At 53.8% G+C, this 21,357-nt stretch overlaps 5 protein-coding genes across 5 annotated transcripts; 1 reads left to right on the top strand and 4 right to left on the bottom strand.

The window, feature by feature from the left end:
- Nucleotides 1-1,895: 1,895 nt before the first annotated feature.
- BGZ61DRAFT_526041 (armadillo-type protein) lies at nucleotides 1,896-4,525 on the bottom strand (the record flags this gene model as incomplete). The annotated part of the gene is made up of 4 exons (XM_046252883.1): nucleotides 1,896-2,239; nucleotides 2,291-2,846; nucleotides 2,900-4,329; nucleotides 4,390-4,525. The coding sequence occupies 4 exons, from the start codon at nucleotides 4,523-4,525 to the stop codon at nucleotides 1,896-1,898; spliced, it is 2,466 nt and encodes an 821-aa protein (XP_046112800.1).
- Nucleotides 4,526-6,128: 1,603 nt separating this feature from the next.
- On the bottom strand, nucleotides 6,129-7,357 carry BGZ61DRAFT_544256 (uncharacterized protein; the record flags this gene model as incomplete). Its single annotated transcript, XM_046255270.1, has 2 exons — nucleotides 6,129-6,973; nucleotides 7,154-7,357. The coding sequence occupies 2 exons, from the start codon at nucleotides 7,355-7,357 to the stop codon at nucleotides 6,533-6,535; spliced, it is 645 nt and encodes a 214-aa protein (XP_046112799.1). The 3' UTR covers nucleotides 6,129-6,532.
- A 5,524-nt stretch (nucleotides 7,358-12,881) lies between these two features.
- BGZ61DRAFT_471380 (uncharacterized protein) lies at nucleotides 12,882-13,463 on the top strand (the record flags this gene model as incomplete). The annotated part of the gene is made up of 1 exon (XM_046248205.1): nucleotides 12,882-13,463. One exon carries the CDS (start codon nucleotides 12,882-12,884, stop codon nucleotides 13,461-13,463), a length of 582 nt encoding a protein of 193 aa, XP_046112798.1.
- A 967-nt stretch (nucleotides 13,464-14,430) lies between these two features.
- Nucleotides 14,431-17,307, bottom strand: BGZ61DRAFT_526039 (uncharacterized protein; the record flags this gene model as incomplete). The annotated part of the gene is made up of 7 exons (XM_046252882.1): nucleotides 14,431-15,066; nucleotides 15,117-15,744; nucleotides 15,791-16,341; nucleotides 16,407-16,524; nucleotides 16,572-16,908; nucleotides 16,982-17,084; nucleotides 17,155-17,307. The coding sequence occupies 7 exons, from the start codon at nucleotides 17,305-17,307 to the stop codon at nucleotides 14,431-14,433; spliced, it is 2,526 nt and encodes an 841-aa protein (XP_046112797.1).
- A 2,173-nt stretch (nucleotides 17,308-19,480) lies between these two features.
- Nucleotides 19,481-20,672, bottom strand: BGZ61DRAFT_439413 (uncharacterized protein). Its single transcript, XM_046244359.1, has one exon. It carries the CDS (start codon nucleotides 20,537-20,539, stop codon nucleotides 19,937-19,939), a length of 603 nt encoding a protein of 200 aa, XP_046112796.1. The 5' UTR covers nucleotides 20,540-20,672; the 3' UTR covers nucleotides 19,481-19,936.
- Nucleotides 20,673-21,357: the final 685 nt, after the last annotated feature.

The following is a 21,357-nucleotide window of genomic DNA, read 5'->3' as shown; positions in this document are numbered from 1 at the left end:
TGTTGCCATGCCCAAATTTGAAGAAAAGAGCGCTCTGAGTGCGAGATAGCGCCCCCCCCCCCATCTCCTTGTTATTGCAAAATAGTGTCCAAACATGCTCGGGTTTGGGATCCGGGAGGTCTAGCAAATCACAGAGTAAATGCTCCACTGGTTGGCCCTCGGCTCGGACGTTTCAGCCGACATATTTTCCATTGCATGCATCGTCTTGACTGGGCCGAAAACCTCACCACACTTACCAAGAGCAAAACCAGCACGGAGACGGAAACAAACCACAGAGACGGAGACGGAAAGCAGAGTTCTTTCAATAATTATTGCTATCCATGGGAGTTACATAATTATTGGGCTGCTTGTCTATTATATAGTAGCCGATAGTATATCTACGGAGATACAATACACAGTTCCAGCTTGGTTGCACACTCATTCCATCTGTGATCTTCGGTATTGTCTGGCTGACATGCAAGATATCCATAAGTTACAGCTTGGCTACGTGACTCGATATGTGCCACACTCCTATTCTTAGCTGCCGCAATTAGTTCACTCCTGTTTCTTAGATTTACCGACGTCATGATTAACTTATCAATCATCGCAGTCACATCTTCCATCAATTGTGATAGAACTCGAACTTACAAAAATGCCTTCTCTATTGTCTTATAAAAGACACAAATGAATGAGGATTGTTGGGAATTGCTCGCTGAATATGATACAAAATGGTACCCCTAAAGTGATACGTCCAACTTGGCAAGCCCCCTACCCTATACCACACCATCCGACGGATACAACAGCCAGAAGCGAGCAGGATAATTAGTTGACAACAAATTTGTGGAAATTGGACGGTTTTACTCCTGGATCAACTTAGAATGAAAAGAGGCTCTCTTGTCTGTTTCCCCTCCGAAGTTAAAGCAACGGATTGCTTGATGTCACCATCTTACCTATAGCCACTACCTATTCAGCTGTTGATTACAGGGCACATTTGAAAGGAGGAGAACCAGGGACGTCACCTGGGGAATATAATTTCAAATCTCATTGATGAATGATTGCTGGGATGAAACGCCTCGCACACTGACTTGCCTGATTCCGAGCCCGCAATTGTGACCCTTGCCAGCTACTTCACTCCTGCTCCGAAGGGATGCTCTCGAGTGAAATTGTCGACCCGCAACTCAAAGACATCACGCCGTCACGACCCGAAACACCAAACCTCATCTTCATGCACAATCTCCCATTCCTCAGAAGCTCTATGGACAATCCCACCTCCCTGCTCTACATCTCACACCCCAAACCCCCACCATCACCCATTCCATTCCCATCCCATTCCAGTCAAAAAGACACCCGCTGAATGCGACGTTTTCCCATAATACCATATTTCCCCTTCCATTGGCCGTAGTCTAGTGCCCGAGATCTGTCCCATACCCCTCCGATCCGCTGCATTACTCGCGACCCCGATAACCCAGTACAGTAAACAAGCAAAACCCCGTAAAGGCAAAGAAGCAAATAACAATACCCAGACCCCCGCTGTGTTTTTTTGTTTCTCTCATCCCACTAATGAAACCCGTCCAATCACGAGAGAAAAGTCCGCTAACCTCGGGATTCCTTGACCCATCGACCGCCTGACGAATATCCAGAATCGAGACTTTGTGCATGTGCAACCGTATCTCCCCGAAGAGAGTTAGGCGAAGGGTTGATCTACCCCCTTCGCCCTGCCGTGCTGTATTAGTGAATCATGTAACGATGCCATATATTCCATGTGAAGAATGTGTGTAGTGTGCCTGGGTGCTTTTATGTTGGTTCCCACGGGACCGTCCAGCGTGTGAGATTTTACCAGTCCAACGATCCCGGGATAACGTCATAATACAAGTTATGAAAGAAGTTGCTCGCCTAAAAGGCCTTCGTGCCGAGGTTTAGACCTCGTTGTCCTGCACCTGGGGTGTGACGCCCTCCACCGAGGCCTTGGTCACTCCGTCGTCAGCAGGAACACCCACAGCGCTGGCGCTGGTGCTGGGCGGGCTGCTGCTCTGGGGGCTGTTGGTCTCGTTCGTCAGAGAGGGCGTGGGGGCCGACGAGTCAACCTGGAGTCCGTTCGATCCTGTCTTGGTCAGAGTGCTGCCACTGCTGAGTCCAAGCAGCTTTTCCAAAGCCTGAAGCTGTCGCGAAGTCCCGCTCTTCTTCAAGCTAAAGTATTGGGGCTTGATCTCTTCGACTAGGAGCTCCCTCTCGGTACCCTCCAGTTGCCCAAGCAGTTTTTCTAGATAGATGGTTAGAGCGTGGTCAATGGGCTTGCTATGTGTGTACTTACGGATCACATAATTTCCATACTGGTCCCTCATCATCTGCTGGAGAGGGCTGGTGCCGTCGCTTCCCACAGCCGTAAGCTGTTCTCGGATTCCTGACCGTTGTTGAGGCGAACCGTACTCAATGCACTTCTCCACGACGTTTGACGCGAATTTGTGCTTCGACAGAGTCACGAGCTGAGACATAACCAGCTGGATGATCTGCGCTCGGTCTTCGGGTTTCCCATTCTGGATGACGTGCTGCGTAACATAGTTGCCGTACTGGTCGGTGATGAGGATCTGGATCGAGCCGTGAAGCTCAGCCATGATCTTGGCCTTGTCATCTTCATTGCCGTGCTCGAGCATGCGCTGGATAACGCGGCATCCATAGGCATGAGAAGCGAAGCCCGTCACATGACCCTTGAAGGCCGCCATGACGAAGTCAAGGTGCTGACGTGGCACAAGCTCGATGATCTTCTGGACAACATGGTTGCCGTTCTGGTCTCGGATGACCCGAACAATTTCGGACTCAAGCTCCTTGGTAAGCTCGGCCTGCTGCTCCACCAGGACGTGCTCCAAAGCCTATGTAAAAAGTTAGCACCGTATTTCCTCAAAGGTGGCGAGAGCAGTCATACCTTTTGGACCACACGGCAGGCATACACCTGTACGGACAAGTCCACAACCTTGCCCTTCATCTTTTCCGCAAGAACCTTCTTCTGAACCTGGTTGCCGTGCTCAAAAAACTTCTGGATGACGTAGTTTCCAAACACATCCTTCATGAGTTGGATGGCATTGGGCTCAATCTCCCGGAATACCTGGTCCTTTTCGTCGCTGTTCGCAGTCTCCAACTTCTGCTGGATAAATCGCGATCCATGCTGGTCACCGCTGAACTCCACCACGTAATTGTAGATGTCCTTGAGCTCGTACCGCTTGTTGGACTTGCTGCTGAGTCGGAACTCATCAAGAAGAACGCTGCGGACGCCCTTACCAGGGTCCTGATCACGGGCCGGCCGGATAGGCACATTGGCACCCAGGGCATAGCTAGCGTGCAGGGGAGGAAGGGTATAGCCAGGAAGCATGGGGTGACGGAAGCCTTGGGTGTAGGGATCGAGGAAGTTGGGGGGATACTGAGAGGCGAAGTTGGCGTAGGGATACTGGTTGGGATAGTAGGGAGGGAAAGGTGGAGCGTATTGAGCTGGAGTCCGGCGCTCTTGTTCAGCGGATCGCGGGTCTCGGGAAGAGGGACGGCCGCTCCAGGGATCCGGAGTAGGCGCGTAGCTTCTAGGACTGCTTCCTTGCTCTAGGCGATAGCTGGGTGCGGGTGAGATGCGGTCGACAGAACCCCGCTTCATGGCGTGGAACTGGGCAGCCAATGGGTCAGATCCCAAGTCGATGCTGTTGCTGAACCGAGACGCGGCAGCTTCGTTCACCCAAGATTGGGAGCCAGGGTTCATCTGGAAGGGCTGGGAGGCCGGATTGAAGGTTGAGTTGCCAGAGGCGGCAACAGCGCTGTCCATGGTCACCCTGCGGGTGAATTGCAGCGACAGGTCATCTTCAATCTGCTTGTTATTGAAGTTGAACGCCCGCTGGTTTGCCGACTGGTTCTGGAATGAGGCTGAATGGGTGGGCATTGGTCGCTGAGACTGGATGGAGTTGCTGGGCGTGTGGCCACGTCCATGGCCGTACATCTCGTTGTAGGCTGGGGAGCCCTGTGATTGACGCGAGGGAGGGACATTGGAGTCGCGAGACGAGTTGTAGGCAGCCATCGAGTCAATGTATGAGCCCTCCTGAGGACTCCGCTTTTGAGAAGGGTAGGGCGCGTTGTGTCCATTCGTCTCGTCCTGGAATGTCTTTCCGTTGAATCCCCCCTTCTTCATTCCGATCGCAGGGTGTGTGGGGTCGAAGAAACCCGACCCGTTGGTGATGCCGCCATCGCGTGTCCGGTTAGGCGACGTGCTCGTAGATCGAGGAGGGTTCTCTGTGTTCCAAGGACTGGCTCCCCAGACGACGTCGGCTTCAGAGTTTGCGTTGAGCGCGCTCGATCCAGAGGGGTTCTCCTCGGAGTCTGGGCTGTGGGTTAGCGCTTGGAGGACCCAAGGGAACGCGACGGAGGCCTCAAACGCACCTTTGGAAGCGATAGAGCGGTCCCTCGCATTGGAGATGGACGATGACCAGATGTTCTTGTTCGGGTAGAGGTTGGAGGCTGGGAAGGCAGAAGCGATGGGCTGCTGCTGCGACTTGTCGCTGGAACCCGCGGGCATGGCGAAGTTTGGGAATCCCCTCGACCGCGTCTAGAAAATGAAAAGAGGATAGTCAGTATGCCGTAAATAAATTGCAAAGCGACGTGCGGCGTTGTCCCCGTCACCGAATCCTTTTTTTTTGTGAGGGCCGGTAGAGCAAAAGAGTAGGTACGTTGTGGTCTTTTTGATGTGGACGTGGACTCGAGGCCAGGGCGAATCAAGCCTCCGGCCAGTTGTGCGCTAGTTTGGCGCATGGTTGAGACACACGAGCACTCTGACGTCGCATTCCAAGCTCTGGCTCAGGGCCCTCGGCAGGGGGATGACGGGTAGCCGAGGGGCGAAGCCGGGGACGAAGCCGAAAGGAGAAGACTTACCGCAGTCGTCATGATTAGGGATGGAAATGTCGTCTCGTCGGGCGCAGAGACGTTGGTGGACGAGGACAGTTTTCAGCGGTGTCGGGACCAGGATTTGGCTGGGGCTCGTTGGTCTTTTGTCGAGGGCGCTGGCGCAAGGGAGGGTTTGGTTTTAGAGCGGCAGATGGGTTTGCGCTTTGGGGCTGGGCCTAGGCTCGGCAGTGGAACGGACGGGGTCTGAGACGGCCAGTTGGAGGCCAGTGGCCAAGACAAGACACGCTATCGACGCTGGACGAAGCTGCGAGGCCTGCAATGGCGTTGGAGCCGCTTTGGCAGGACTGTCGTATTTGTTCTGGTGCAGAGACGGAATGGTTCCGGGCGTGTTACGGCGGACCTCGTAGAATGGGGCTCAACGGCTGCGTGGTAGATGATGGGGCGGTAGTTGTTATCGACAAAATGATCTAGGATGGGACTAAAAGTAACCCCCGAACAGGCGTCAGCACAATCTAATACCCGGTTGAGCACCAGCAGCCGCTCACAGGCCAGAAGGGCATTTGTGGAGGTGAAAAAAAAAAAAAGACGGGGTAGACTTGGTACTGGGTTGGTAAGGCTGATGTCGAGACTCCGGCGGACCAGGGGGGCCAGACAACTTAAAAACACAAGCGACGGGAGTTTGGGGGGCCGAAGAGTCAGTGTCTGTATGCAAGGCAGGACTTACTCGCAGAAATGCTTTGGAATGATGCGCTGTAGCTGGATCTGTAGCTGGATCTGTAGCGGCAGGGAGGCGGTAGCGGTCAGGAGTATCAGCCGCCAGGGTTGGCCGCACGTTCCAGGCTCAAGGGGTTGCTAGTAGCCTTTTCTTGTTTCTGGTTCCAGAAACCTGGAGGACCCGAACTGTAAGAGGGCAAACACAAATGCCGACTGTGAGGATAAGAAAAATTGTGTGTGTGTGTGTGTGTGTGTGCGTGTGTGCGGTGAAGTGTGTTGTGTGTAGTGTGTAGTGTGCAGTGTGCTGCCTGTGGTGTGTGTGAATATGCGCCTGTGTGGTGCGAGTGACTGGGTGTGGTGTCGCGTGCGTGGGTGTGTGTGGTCGATGTTTAGGAATGTAGCAGGATCCTGGAACACCTTGGGGGGGATTATGCGACGGGATGAATTGGAACCGAGCCGATCTGCGGAGTTTTTAAATGCGGGACTGTGACGGCATGTACCAAAAAAAATATAGAGAAGAAGCCGTAAGTGGACAGTCAAGGGTAGGTAGGTACGGTTGGTCGGTGTTGATGATACGTGAAGTAACTGTGTCAATAATAATCGACGGCAGGGTCCCAGACTGAACAGAAAGGGCCACTAGAGATGTCCCTGAGGAAATATACTAAAGCGTATACTCGGTTGTTTTGTGCACAGAGCAAGATTGATAGAAGAAAAGGGATTAAATTTCAGAGAGTGAGAAGGGGTGATTGGAAGAGAAGAGAGAGGGATATGGAAGGCGGAGGCGGAAGGAGGTGAGTTGTTGGAAGGTCGAACAAAGAGGCGGGCGTAGTAGTTAAAAGATGTAGCAGGCTGCGGGCCAAACAAGGGCAGCTTCGTCAGGTTGCACGCCTCCAGGGCCGGAATGCGCGGGTGCGGCAAGAGGTCAAGACGGGCTTGCCGTGGTTTCCCCTCGAGGCTAAGGGATAGCTCATGTGCGCCGGGGCGAGGAATGATGAGCGAGACAAGACCGATGGGTAGTGGTGGATGTCTTTGAGCGTGCGAGCGTGCGCGCTTGTGTGGGCAGGCCGCGAAGGAGGAAGATGAGAAAAGAGACGGGATGAACAAAATGACCAGGGAGACGATGGTGGGGGAGCAGGAACAGGAGGGGAAGGGGACAAGGGTGACGGACGGGAGGAGTAGTAGTAAACCAACCGCCAGTAGCAGGGCAAATAATGTCAGATGCTGACCGTATCGATGTGAACCTCTCTGGTGGATGGCAAGAGGGGGGAGACAAACACGGGGAGCGAGCTTCGACAGTTGAGGAAGAGGGAGAAAAACCACCCAGGGATTGGACCTGGACGGGCCGGCAGGCAAGCACCAGGAGGAGGCGGAGAGGAGGCAACGAGGGGATTACAAGCAGGCGGCCAGGCTAGAGCAAAGCAAAGCAAAACCCGCGATGCAATGCAGAAGAAGATCTACTACGACTACCTAAGTAGACAGAGCCAAGGTAAGGCAAAAGGGTATACAGAAGTGCAGGTGTCGGTGATCTCGTAGCAGGCCGGGTACCCGCACCGGTAGAGGTCCTGCAGCAGGGTACTCGCCCACCTACCTCACTGCCGACATGCCCGCGGAAGCGCCAGCCCTGCCCACGGCGGTGCGTCTCAATGTTTGGCTGGTCCACGGCGCATTTGTGTGCACAAGGGCAGCGGAGGCCAAACCAGACCGGCCATGACGCGAGGGTTGCACCGCAACATGGCCGCCACACCCGCTGTCCTCGGCAGACTCTTGGACGGAGGAGGGGTTGGGCCGGCATCGCTTGTGTGCTCTGTGTTCTGTGACTCTGTGACCGTGTGCCCTGTGAACCCTAGACCGCGATAGCCCTCCCTCTGCTCTGCATGGGCACCATCCTCCCTTCTCAACACGTAGTCCTCGATACCAAGGGCGATTTGATGAAATCGCCCTGGCCATCGATTCAATTGCCAAGAGAAGGCCTCTCTCTAATCAAGCCAACAAAGCCAAGCCGGGGCAGCCCCCTGCTCCCACCCAGATCGCGGCTTTAGCTCCCCTCCCAGCCCCAAGCGGGCTTAGTGACACCCCCACCAACCGCGGTCAATCCTAATCAGGGAGCTTTCACTGTCCTTTATTTCGACCCCGATGAAATGAAATGGCACCCTCTCGCGCGTCCAGCGAAGAAACACCAAACGGCCGATCCCACCAAGATGACGCCGACGCCATGTCCAGATGAACACAAACCTACTCTCTTAACGAAGCCCCATCGCCGCCCCCGGTGCTCTGGCATAGTTCGTCCTTAGCTGTGCGACGAATGTGTCTGGAGAGCCGAACCAGTGTAATTCGTCCATATGCGAGCAGGCAACCGAGGGTTCGGTTCCTCTCTCTCTTTCCACCCTCGCCTCTTCCAGGCGAATGGGTATACTGGGCTCCCGCACGTACTCCTCCCTCCTCTCGTAATTTTCATGGCTTCTCTCGTCTCCCCTCTTTCTTTCCCCTCCCCAGACCTCTAATTACCCGCTCCATGTGAGCGGGTGCTTCGAACACTTCGCATATTGTGGATTGTGGGACTCGAGAGAGCTCCTGCAAGCCCTAGCGAGGGAGGAAGCAGTGGGAGTTATGACATGTGGGCGACAATGGCCGCTTGGCCACACCAATTCGGCTGCCAACATGAACTCTTTGTATGGAGGTTGTTCCCCTTCCCTGCCAACCTGTCTGTCCTTCCCTCCTTGTATTCCCAACTTATCCATGGCGCGGCGCACAGCTGCGGTCGGTGCTCCCGTCAAGCAAACAAACCAGCGACATCAGACTGCCGCGACAGATGACATCTGTCTGTTCCTCGTCCTCCCACCAGCAACCTGCCGAACATCCGCTTACGGCATTGGGGTCTCCCTCATCACATAGGGACTGCCAACGACAAGCAGTCGTTGCCTTGAAGGGAGATTGCCGAAGAGCAAGGGAGGCAGGTACCTATCTTCCCGTCCATGGTACCAAGTGCATTTTGGTATCACTATCATCCGCCTCTCTCTAGAGTGAGAAAACTCCCCCATCGGCTCTGGAACGCTGGGTCTGACCTAAAATTGCCCATGTCAAACCAGGTAATCATCCGTGGTATGTTGACCTTGCTGACAAGCGTGGCTATGGGTACAGCGGTATCACCCGCTGTCTACTAACTTTCTCGTCTCGCACCACGGCTTCAAGGCATAGATATTAATGGGGCTCAGGTGGTGATGCCGTTCCGCGGCGGAGCATCACTCCCTCCCTCATCAAAAGGTCCATGTCACCCTAACGCGATCTTTGCTTGTAGTTGCATAGTTGGATGAAATGAGTGTTCTCTGGAAGAAAGAAAACGTCTGGGAACACAAAGTGCTTTTGACCATCTACTAAGTGTTGAGTGAGCATCTGGTAATATGAGGCCGTAGCTGGTGGTGCGCGGTGAGTGGTGCGTGGTGGGGACAGGTTTCAATTCTCCAACGTCGCTGCCCACCACCATCCTCAACACGTAGAGTATTGGAATCCGACACACTTGGCGGCTTCAAAGCCTGAACGCACTAATTCGTGGTGTTGGCTCGGAAACTGGCCACGACAACGGTCACTCCATCTCACAACACATGCACTGGAACGACGAATTGACAAAATCGACAAAGTGTATGTCCAAGTGGGGAGAGATAATTTGCCTCGAGTCTGACAATGGCCTAATTGTTACCTAGGGCAAGCCGTCTCTCGATGATGGTCTTTTTCTTCGCCCAGTTTTCTGAGTGGCTCCTATGAACGTTCCATGCTGCTATGTCTCCACTAGACTACAGACTTCTGAGCTGTGATGTATTCAGTCTGATGTGGTGTATTATCAGGTGCACGGTGTGAATCAGACAAACAATAGTTTACGGGTACTCCGTGACCGCCTGTTTGTCCTGGTCTTAGACAACGGCTGAGATAACAGTCCCCCGCACCTAGAATATTCTACTGGATGGCTAATTATCGGTCAGTTCCGCGATCGAGGAGACTGCAGGTGATGGCGAATCGAAGTCGATGAATACCCACACTGGCTTGTGACCTATCGATATTGCAATGTGATCAGTCGGCTTGGTACACAAGTTCTAGTCCGTGGACAAGATTCGCGCCAGGTGGCCGCGCTAGACCGCTATGACAAAATCATTTGGAGACGAGGCTGGTGGTGATCATAGGACACTTTGAGCGAGTTTATCGCCGACTTGGAGATACCATCGCTTCTAGCTTTCGCACGACAGCATATTCAACCCACTTGGGTGAGATCACTTGGTCTTGCTGATTGACAGATGAGCTGTCTTGGCGGGACTGGGAACACATGGGAACACATGTGGACGCACGAAGCAGGCGACAGATGACGGAGTAGGACCGAAGGCTGGGAATAAATGAAATAGAACTCGACGGCTGGGCCCGAAGATGAGCTCACCAGTGGCTGCCGACATTGGCAGAATCAGGCGTTCTCAATCAGAGACTGCTGTTCTAATTGATGAGAATGGACAGAGGTTGGCAAAGTGCGAAACACAAAAGCAACGAGCAGACTCGAAAACTTGGGCAGATGACATGTTAGGAGTGAATATGGAGGCGCTTGCTGGCCAATCACAGGGCGGCAGTCGAGATTCGGCGCTGAGGACAGAGACAAATGGCCTCACCGCCGGTTTGCCTCTGGAGGATATATCGGATTGCCGGCGATGATTGAACGAGTACAGGACAGTGATGAATGCGTGTGACGGAGAGCGAGGTAGCGAGCGATGCCAGCTGTCTTGGTGGAGACGAGGTGCGTGTGTGTTGGCGCACCGTGATACCTACCGTAGGAGGACTCTCCTCAGCGAGACAGGCCGAGACAGAACCATCACGGGGCGACAAGAGACAGTTGCGATCCTGGGTTCGATCAAAGTGCAACAGCGGATGGACGCCCAGCCCTGTCCTGCATTCGAGTCTGCACTCGAGTCTGCATTTGAGCGGAGGCGAATCCTTTGCGTGGCAGCGTGGCAGCGTGGATGAGGGTCCCAGGGTTCTTGGACCGAGCCACCCTGCAGACGCAGCCAACGAACGTCCTTGCGGATGATGACGGCCTTCTAGCGCCAGGAAGCGAGAGGAGGTGGTTTCACGCAGCGATTCAGTCTCGCGATTTCGGCGACCTTTGCCCTGTCGGTCGGCCCTACCGGAATGGGATGGGTATGCTACGCGGTAGGCTTGATAGCCTTGATCTCCTTGGACTCCTTGGATAAACGATATTCGTATGGAGTAGTAAGGTAAGGTAGGTAGACGAGGCGAACCAGCACGTACCTCAAAGCTCGACCCACGGGCATGAAAGAAGCAATCGCTGACTGCTCCACCGCGGAGGCGAGCATGGAAAGCGGAAGGAGCACCGTTCCTAGGCGCTGATCTGAGCAGGACTCGCATTCCTACAGCGGCTCCGTGCGCGGACGGAGACAGGGGAAGGGGATTTTACGGACAATAAGGCCTCACTGACCTGCATCTTGTGCAAAGCATGAAGTCGGGCTTGTCCCTGTCTTGTTTGTGGTGCGTGCTCCGCGTGCCTGCGTTTTCCCCGTCTCTTGCTGCGGATCTGCGGCCCAGTGGCCCAGAACATGTCCAAAATAGCTGCAGTCGCCAGCTGGCTCAGCGGTTGCTTCGGATGGAATGGAGGCGAAGTACGGCGGACGCCTGAGGGGGAAGGGAAGGGGCTCGGTTTCGGGTGCTTGGATGAGCTTTGACGGCCAATTCATGACGGAACGAGCCAGGAGTGTGATGTCCATGCAAGCGACCTAACGGTACCATCAGCCTACCGCCGTCTAGGTGGCCATCCAGCCATCCAGTAGGGAATAAGCGACATCATGTACTATCCGAATACGTACCTCAGGCATGACCGTGGCCAATATCACATCACGCGCTCGTTAAATGCTGAATCCAACCGCCCGTCGTCAGGCCTCGCCTTGCCTTGCCTGCCTCGTGCCGCCCGCCATGCTGCCATCTTCAGAACCGCTGGACCGTTCCAGGCTCGACTGAGACAGCTCCCCAATCAGCATTCCAGAAGGCTATGGAAGCCAATCTTTTTCTCGACACCCTTTTCTTCTTCGTCCTAGCGGGCTGCCATCGAGTCGTCGTCGTCACGCACAATGGGCCCGTTTCTCCACCGGCCCCGGTAGGCTTGGCAGGGGAATCCAGCAACAAGCCAGCAGCAAGCCAACGGTCGCAGCCAATAAAGCGCGCGCCTACTGCGTAGTAAGAGAAGCTTGGCTGGGGCCCTCCCCCACTAACAATGCCCTGGTCACCCGGTCCACCATCGTCCGTGCATTCCATTGGCCTCGCGCGACCCACCTGCACCGCCAGCGAGCGGGCGGCCAGCGGTTGGCTCGGGCGGCCAATTACAGCGCCTGCGCCCCTGAGAGACCCTCGAGGTTTAGCCAGCGCAGTACCCCGAAAGGGCACAAGGCCGCCTCCAAGGGCCCCTTACGGCGTGTGATGGCCCCTGTGATGGCCCCGAACCGCGCCCACCACCCCTGTGGCCCAGCGCGCCGCCCACCAAAACAGTGCAGAATGCACCTAAACTGGCCGCTGCACCGCTGGGGCCTCATTTCCGCCCCGGGGCCCCCAATCTCCTCTACCCCCCTGTTCGTCTTGTTTTTTCTACTGCTTCCCCCCCGTCAGCCGGTGCTTCCTTTTGTTCTTTTGCTCTGTCTTCCCTCAACCGCCGCGGGCCAGCTTCGTGATCACGACCAAAGGCATCGTTTGCTACTGTACATCCCTTCGCTCTCTCTTTTTTGGTTCATCAGCTTCACTCTTTCAGCTGAGTTCCGTCCAGTCTTTCGACCCCTAACGACCCTCCATTCTTTTGCGTATACCAACTACCAGCCCCTCGCTTTCGACTGTAGCGCCAGCCCAGCCCGCCAGATATTCCATCCAGCCCGACTATTGGCGATATTTCTCCCTGGCGTACGTGACCACACATCCCCCGCCTCCCTGATTCTCCCTCTACAGCGCATCTTTCCTTTCTGCGACACAGCGCGGTATGAATGGGTGGGATGTCCTCGCCTTGGGTTGGCCAAGCGCAGTCCTTGCGATTGTACCAGCCTGCGAGCGGAATGGACTCTGGCATCATTTTGGATATGCGTTGCGGCACACTGCAGCACACAGCTCCCGTCTCTCTCTTCCGTTACAGACACCACCACCACATTCTGGCACATGAACCGCAATTGTGCGATATCCGCTAACATGCCCCCCCGAATAATAGATCATTCGACCCCATCACTCATTACCCCCCGTACCAGAGCAACCCTTGATCCCTTGGATCTTCATTTTGACGACCATTCGCCTTCATCATGCCTTCGATCCACCACCTCCGAGCTCGGGCTACCGACATGCCCGCCGACGACAGCTCCGACAGCATGATCAACCTCATGCTCGTCGTCCTCGGCATTGCCTTCGTCGCCCTCATCCTCATCTCCATCCTCTTCTTCCTCCGCCGCTCCCGCCGCATGCAACTCATGCGCGAGCAGGCCCAGGGCGAGAAGGACGACGGCCTGCCCCCGTACTATGACAACAAGCGCTACAACAACCCCCGTGGCCTTACCATCGAGACGACGCACAACGGCCGCTCCAGCGTCTTCATCGTCGACCGGAACGGTCGCCCCATGCTCACCAACCCTAACTCGCCTCCTCACTCTCCTGACAACGTCCCTGAGATCCACATCACCTTCCCTGACGAGCAGGATGACCAAGGTCGCCCCAAGAGTGGCCGCGTTCTTGTCGTCCGTGTTGGCGACAACTCCGCTGTCGGCCTGGAGCCCATGAACGACGAGCAGCTGCCTGCTTATGAGAAGGAGGCCAAGGGCCAGTTCTACTCCATTGATATGAACCAGATTGGTGGCCTCAAGGAGAAGGATCGCTCCCAGTTCCAATAAGCGATTTCTCCCTTACCGCCCCTTCCTCCCTTCTTAACTCTCCGTCGCCGGCGATGCTTTTTCCAGACCGTCTGGACGACGTGTTACGACCTTCCGCCCAACCCGTTCTTTGGGAACTTCACCTCCAAAACTAAAAAACCGACGCAACCCTGGCCGCCCCCTTCGCAGTGAACATCCCGAAGGGGGATGGGCCAAAACCTATTTCACGACCCGTTATTATATACCCGTTACGTTGCGGTTTAATTTCGCACTGCTATCCATCAACGGCCATCCTCCCCCACCACATCTCCCCCTCGCCGTTTCGACTCTTAACTAGTCCACAGTTACCACGGAACCAAGGTCCCAGGAGGCGAAAGAGGGGGGAAAAGAGTGCGAGGCAGCGAGTGCTCCTCCACGAGAAGCCAAAAGAGAAGGCGGGACCTTGCTCACCGTGGTAGCTGAAAGGGGGAGGTGGATGCCATGAACAACAACAATTGTACATACAGCGATCTGTCGTGGGGACAAATCTGGGACATGTTAATATGGGCCCTGTGGTATAGCTCCGTCTATATTCGATAGTGTATAATTTCTTAGCTTGAAGCTCTTACGCTTTTTACGACCGATTGTTGCAGCCCCTCATCCTCTTTTGGTGTAAAATGCTGCCTGGTGGTTAATGGCCCAAGGTTACACGGTTATTCAAAGGCCAAGCTATGTGAACTCGACTCAATGCTGAGGTATCTATCCAATCCGAGTTGCAAAAACGAATCAACCTCCCCAGATATGCTTTGCACTAGAACTCCGGCCCAATAGCATGATTTCCAGCCTGATCCGTTTCGTGAACTCATCGTTCACGTTGCGACCTACCTCCAAGCGTGTCCCGACCCCGACCCCGACCTGACACCTCAGTTGCCAGGAAGAAGGCCTTTTATTTCCGTCACGAGCGACCAAGTTTCTGCTCTGTATCCGACCCATCGCTGCCCCTGGATATTTAATTGCTAGCCCGGTTCAAGTATGGTGGCTCCTTCGGGTGGTTTTCGTACTGCCCGGTGCACTCATTATAATTACCAGGTTGCCGGGGCATGAACTGTGATTGTGGGGCAGGATGCTGGATTGGAGGTTGGAACATGCCCCTGTGACTGGCATGGTCTAGAAGCACGAGCGATGCCCCTTCTGATGCGAGGCGTATAGGATCATCGGGTGGCAAGAGGTCGTTGAACTTGGGTATTTGCATCATCTTGTTTGAGATGAGTAGGAGGTCATCTGTGGCGTCAAATGTGTCAATATCATCTGTTGGCGTAGGGGACACGCCCTGTGCCTCGGCAAGAAGCATTGGGAGACCAGGCGGTCCGAATTCCACATCAAAATCGCCTTCCTGCATGTAGGTGGCCGGCTGAGCTGCCTGCCGAGTGGCACCGAACCATTGGGCAGCGGCAGCGGCATCATCCACCTTATGTCCATAGACCTCCTCAATTGGTGACACAAATGCAGTCTCGAGAATGTGTTGCGGCCCAGGTAGTCGTGTATGTCCAGTTGTGTGTTGGTCAGGCACAGGCCCTGGTGATTTCTGGTCGGCATACTTTCGAGTCTTGTAAAACTGCTCAACTGCGGCTTTGTTGCGCTCGTACTAGTAATCCAGAGTCAGAGGAGAGCTTCACTGTAGAGGGCCCGGCGTACCGTTTGCTGGTTCCTGGGGATAATTTGACACCATGACTTGCTGATCTTGAGAAGACTATCGATCAGGCAGCGGATATGTGGCTCATCGGCAGGTTCGTTGCTCCACAACGGCGCAGTCGTGTGATCAGCAAGGTCTCGATAGAGATTGTGTTGCAAAGCTGTTAACAGCACTCGGAGGCATTGAGTTGTAATTTTGACCATCGACGAACACCCCACCAACTTGAGTTTTCTAGCATATGATTGTTGGTCAAGCCGCCGCTGGAGCGAGGCACAGAACCGGGCTAGACAGAGAGCATGTGCTACCGCTTGTTTTTGGGACTTTGCGACGAACTCTCGAGGCAACTTGCGGAGCAAATCGGCAGATAGCTGCTCTCGCAGGCCAGGTAAGCAGAGGCTGTAGAGGTCAATGTGAACGGAGGCCATGCATGTGTGGATGAAAACATAACCGGCTGAATCCTCCGACGTCATTGCTCTCGCAATGTTCTGGTCGTTGAGCTTCAGGTGCTCGGGGAGAGATGCATTGACTTGGGATAGCTCGCCTTGGAATCCGTTGATGATGGACATGACTCTGGATGGCTCTAAACGTGGACGATTTGGACCACGCCCCCCTCCCATCTTTCTGGTCTCACTGTGGCTATTAGCGGTGATGGTAAGAACGAAACAAGTATTCTTACACTAGTACACGGTGCCGGATGTCAATAAGACGTAGCTGGTATCCGTGAATACCCATGTTGCTCTTGTCCTTGGACTTTTCATGCAACCGCTCAACGACGACTGGCCGATCTTCCCTGAATGCATCCTCGCTGCATGGGAGGCGAATTTTCATGATCTCGTCACGACACCCGATATACTCGTCATAGCCTCCGGCGAGGAGACGATCCAGGTAGAAGAACTGCCAGACAATACGTCGCATTTTCTCCTGATGTGCAAAGGAGCGATCCCGTGGTCGAACATCCCAATTCACTTGAAGCCCGATCATAAGCCGTGTTGCTATCCCAAAACATTGCCAGACCTTGGCCAAGTGGCCGTGAAGAAAGTTGTGGTAGCAGTTGAGGGCGTAGAGGATGAGGACTTCTTCGTCGAATCGAAAGATGCTGCGGAAGACGTAGAGCTCGACCTGCTCGCTACACTTCATGGAAAATACGCGACCGGCTTCGCATGGATTGAGGTATAGACTTATGACTGCGCACATGGCGGCGGCTGTAGCTGGATCGAAAATGCCGTCCTAACAGTTGGTTGGCATCCGAAATGGGGGTTGACTGAGCAGAGGCATGGGTCTCGTTTACATACCTCGATCTCTTGATAAACTGTATTTCTACGGAAGAACCCCATGCATGGCATGTAGTAGATGTACTCGAAGTAAGCATCCATATGTTTCATAATGACGTCCTTGCGGAATAGCATTTCCCTGACCATCTGTTAGCACTGTGGCTGAATATAGACAACGACACTTACTCGGCGTTGAGGATTGACACATCAATGGAGAGAAGAAAGTGGCCTCCGTTATTGTTAACAACAGGACTACTAAGGTCGGAACCCTCAGAGCCTTGATTCGAGGAGACATTATCATCGCACTTGGAAGTCGTAGAGTTGATAGGGACGCTGGCAAAGTTGCGCTTGGCTGGAGTGTATTCACATGCCAGGTTACCCACTTCGCATCTCTTACACTTGGGAAGATCTCCGGAGCACTTGGTCTTGTGGGAATGACACTGACTGCATGCTCGCTGGGCACGCTTTCTGACAGTGCCAGCCTCTGTGTGGCTCTGAGAGGGAGCGGTCCTTGAGATTTTGCCTGTGAGACGTGGTTAGGCCACAGTGGTTAGTGTAGGAAGGAATCGAAGGATTAAAGACATATCTATGCGTACCAAGAGTCTCTGAATGTGTGCGATTCTCAATAAAGGGGCACGACAACTCAAGTCTGGCGCAGTTGGCGCAAGGGCCATTTCCTGGATTGCCTGTGCATTTCACCTGTCATCATGACGACTGGGAGTTAGCGACGACAAATTGTCCCGAGCCAGTTTTCTCTCTAGGCTCTTACCTTGCGGAGTCTGCATGTTCTACAGCAGTCAGTGGTGATGGGCAAAGTGCGACGGCGCTTGTTCGTTGGCGGTGGCAAAGTTGCGGGCATGATGTCGGCGTCCTGGAGGTCCGGCGAGACGTTTGAGAGCGGATCTTCTGGCAGAGGGTCCATTGTATAAGGTAGAACAAGGTAGATTGGCGGCAGGGAACAGATGGAAAGAACAACTAAATAAGTAATTACCAGTGTGGGCTCTCAGAAAGAGAGGGAGGGGTAATATATCGACGACCGTCGGAAGGAAGGATGACAATCAGCGGGGGGGATTGTAGCAGGATTGGATTGTGGACGGCTCTCGCTTGCAGAAGTCTGGGATTGGATCAGAGTTGAATAAGAAGGAACGAAGAAAAGGCGAAGAACCCGGCGAAGGGCAGGGAAGGAACAATCGGGGACAAACAAGGCTGGCCCAGGCTGACCTGTACTGGCTGATCAGGGGGCAGGCGCTCCCTAAAGCGTGCTTCTATTCTGGAAGAGAGCACTACGTGAAACCCAAGTTGGCTGACGGCGCAGTTTCCCTCCATCCGTCAGCAAAAAGCCCTGGTCAAGGTGTTGCTTCGGACGAGAGTAGGATGCATCATCCATGTCACGCCAGCCCTTAGTTTGTTCACAACTTCGATCACCTCCAACGCGAGCCCGAATTAGACAGAAGCAATCGGTTAACCAGGCTGATAGTGGGTGTGGTCCGTGGTCCTGGCCGTCTCTTGCTGATCTCCGGGGTTTCGTCCGGCCCTTCTCCTTCTCCTTCTCCTTCTCCTTCTCCTTCTCCTTCTCCTTCTCCTTCTCCTTCTCATCCTCCCACTCCAGCACCCACTCACACTGTACTTACTTATCTCATCAACCCCGAATGCTCATCCATCTGACATCTACATCTTTCTCATCGCCGTCCTTGAACATACGAGAGCCACAGGCGAAACCCGGTGACAAGTGCGAGTTCCGAGACTAAAACTGCAGCCTGCACGCACGAGTGGTAAGACGGAGCACCCCCCGAGCCGGCTCCGAAGTCTCTCACCCAAATGCAATGGCCCGACGGGTACTCCGTATATCTTGTTTGACTCTAAGAGGCATCCCTCCCAGAGTCCCGGCTACTACTGCCTTCAGCTTCCCCCGCCAATCGCAAAAAATAAGCGCTACCGGGGACCTGAATTTTAAAGCGGCCGAACGACTCAAAGCCCGACCACGCGGGCTCGTTGCAGATCCAATCCCGTCCTCCGGCCGCAGAGCTCGGGACACAATGTGGCATGGATGCCAGGGGTCTGTTAATCCTTGGTTCCACACCAAATATTCCATGTTACCTTGCGCCATGTCTAGTGAGCAAATGCTGGACTTCCTAGCATGATTATCAAGCCAGATGGGTTAGAAGGCGTAATCATCTCATGCACACGTCGTCACAAACCCATCCATACGAAATGAAATGACAGCCACGGAAATGTTGGCAGAAGCGGCTTGATATCCCACCAACCCGCGTCATTCATGCCGCACACATGTTTTTAGAAATGCAATGCTACTGCTATGCCGGAATTAGCTATCACTTCCTAATGTTGCCGCATGATTCATAGTTAAAACACTGTCGGTGACTGACAAGGGACGTAGTCCCTAGTCTTTACAACGCCCCGAACGGTCCAGAATTCGCCGGCTCCGCGCAACTCTCGATTGAGAAGCCATGTTCCCTCTACTCCATCCTATACATAGTAAGCGGGATCCAGCATTGTCGTATGTACCATAGTATCCTAGGTGCCCGACTCTCGGGTACCACGGGTATTTAAGCTTGTGGCTCCATCCCCAGGTCCCGCAAGATGGAACTTGTCTTCCATGCAGGAACTTAGTTCGGAGTTATCATTGGGTAGAGCGATACTAGTACTGCCTTGTTGCGTCTGGTGGCTCGTTTTGAGATAATACACCTTGTCAGGTCGCCGGCGAAATTGGCCCGGATGGAAATAGTAACAGTAGTCATCCACCGTCACACAGGGAGCGTCAGCAAAACCCGAGCGGCATAGAGGTCTTATGATATCTGCATTAAATCGGCCAACATTGTTGCCAGTCAAGAAGGAATGCTGTCATCTACTCGGCTCTTGCAATTCAGTCATTCATTTCGTCAATCATTTTCGTCGGCACTAGCAGCGTTCTTAATGAGCTCCTGTACACACACCGTTTCGTTCTGTTGAATATCGCAACAGCAGCACTTGGTAAGAAATACCGGCTATAGCATGGCTACGGTGGCGCTGGCCGCAGCGAGTGCTATCCGGATAGAGAAGTGCATGGTGAATGAATCATGTATGTGGAGAACACGATACAGGTATTTTCTATTCTTGCTTTTGGACTGAGGTGATATGAGTCGTACAGCGGTGAAGTGACCAATGTAAGTTTGGAGCAATGGAGCTAATACAAACAAGACGCAAGGAACATAAAGTCTACCTACGTCCTCCCTTTTTAACAATGATTAACGTTGCTCGACAGTGTCAAGTACCGTTTTCCCCGAGACTTTATTGATGATCTGATGATGGTCTGAAACTTTGTCATAACCGTCGGAATGGTGGCTGGAGCTTACCGCCATCAACATCTTCGATATCACTGAATAACTCCCACATTGGCACAACGCCCAGTTCCTAAATGCGGGCATACCAGACAGAACTTAAAATATGGAAAGAGAAAAAACGCCCCTAATCAAGATGCTCCAAGTAGAACGAAGGAGGATAAGCCCGCATTCGCTCATCCTTGCCGCCCGTATCGTATTGTCTCTTGTACCAGCCTATTCCGTCTTCTCTGGCTGACTTGCCTCTACTGTGATGGTGGGCGCACCGTCAGGGCAAATCACCAGCGGGCAGAAGCACCCTTCATCAACGGCTGTGCGCAGCTCGCACACGATCGAACCCAGCCCAATGTTACAACAGCAACACGGCTCCGGGGTTGCGGGCGTGGGCGTAGGTGTATGTACTGGCGTCTTGGTAGGTAGGGGATCACCGGACCGGATCGTCGGCGCGCCTTCTGGGCATTCAACTGCCAGACAGACACAGTCTTCAGGGCTGGCACGAAAGTCGCATACTGTAGCTGGAATCGAGGGATCACAGCAGCAGCAGTCAAAGCCATGGCCTTGGTCGTCATTCTCGCAGTCGTCTCGGCGCTTCACGGGGCCTTCAGTGGCCTCGGGAGGCCCAACAGTATTGGCCCAGATGGTGGGAGCATCGTCCGGGCAATAGACATCCAAACATAGGCAGTCGTCCATCTTCTTGCAAACGACGGCAGGTTCTGAGATGTCGCAACAGCAACATGATGAATCTCGCTTGGCGTTGGCTGGGGCGGCGAGGACGGTGCTGCTTCCTAAAAAGACAGCTATCAAGGCGAAGAATCGCATTGTGATTTGTGAGACACAGAAGGTATGAGTGGGTTTGAGACGAAGTCAAGATCCCTGGGATAATGGTCAAGTGTCTCAAAAGTGGAAAGGAAGGATCTGGTATTTTGTCTTGGTTCGGAGATGGTATTCAAGGCCGTATCACTAGTAAGAGCGAGACCAGACATTCATATAAATATGACGTCCATTCCCATTTCGTAGGACTTGCCGGGAGGGCCGGCAGCACCAGGAGAGCCATCCAGAAAATAAGCAATTCCAAAGCGTCTGGGCCCATTCCACCCTCACTATGTCCTACAACAAGATAAGCTTAGCCCATATCGTGCCTGGTCAATGTCGTCAGGGATATACTCCCGACTCATTCGTCGCGATCAAGTTCCTCAGCTTTTTTTAGCACTACTTGTGGTGACCGAGGCAACCACAGACAATCCAACACTTCATCTCTTGTTCTTGTTCTCTCTGCCTCCAGAACGATGCTTCAACAGCCACCAACGTACCCACACACACTTAGCTACCCGCAACAAGGATAAATAATACCACCTAAACTAAGAAAGTATCTTCCGCCTCTCTTACCCTGTCACCTTTCGCTCCCTTGCCTAGTGTACACGAGGCGGTAGCCGGAAATAGCTCCCTTTTCCAGGGCCACCGAAGTCTAATCAGCTCAAGTCTCGCAATCACACGGCCCACCTCTTCTTCCCTCATTGCCTGATCTTAGCGGGAGTGACAGCCGCAGTACGAGGCTCCTAGCGGAGTCATATCATCAGATCCTTTCCTCTTCTCCATGCGTCATTCCTTACAGAAAGCTACTGCCCATCAGCTGCAAG

The sequence above is a fragment of the Ilyonectria robusta genome, assembly GCF_021365365.1.
Source record: "Ilyonectria robusta strain PMI_751 chromosome Unknown BGZ61scaffold_1, whole genome shotgun sequence".
In the NCBI taxonomy this organism is placed as follows: Eukaryota; Fungi; Ascomycota; class Sordariomycetes; order Hypocreales; family Nectriaceae; genus Ilyonectria; species Ilyonectria robusta.
Note: the sequence above shows the minus strand (reverse complement) of the source record. Positions and strands in the feature narration are given on the sequence as shown.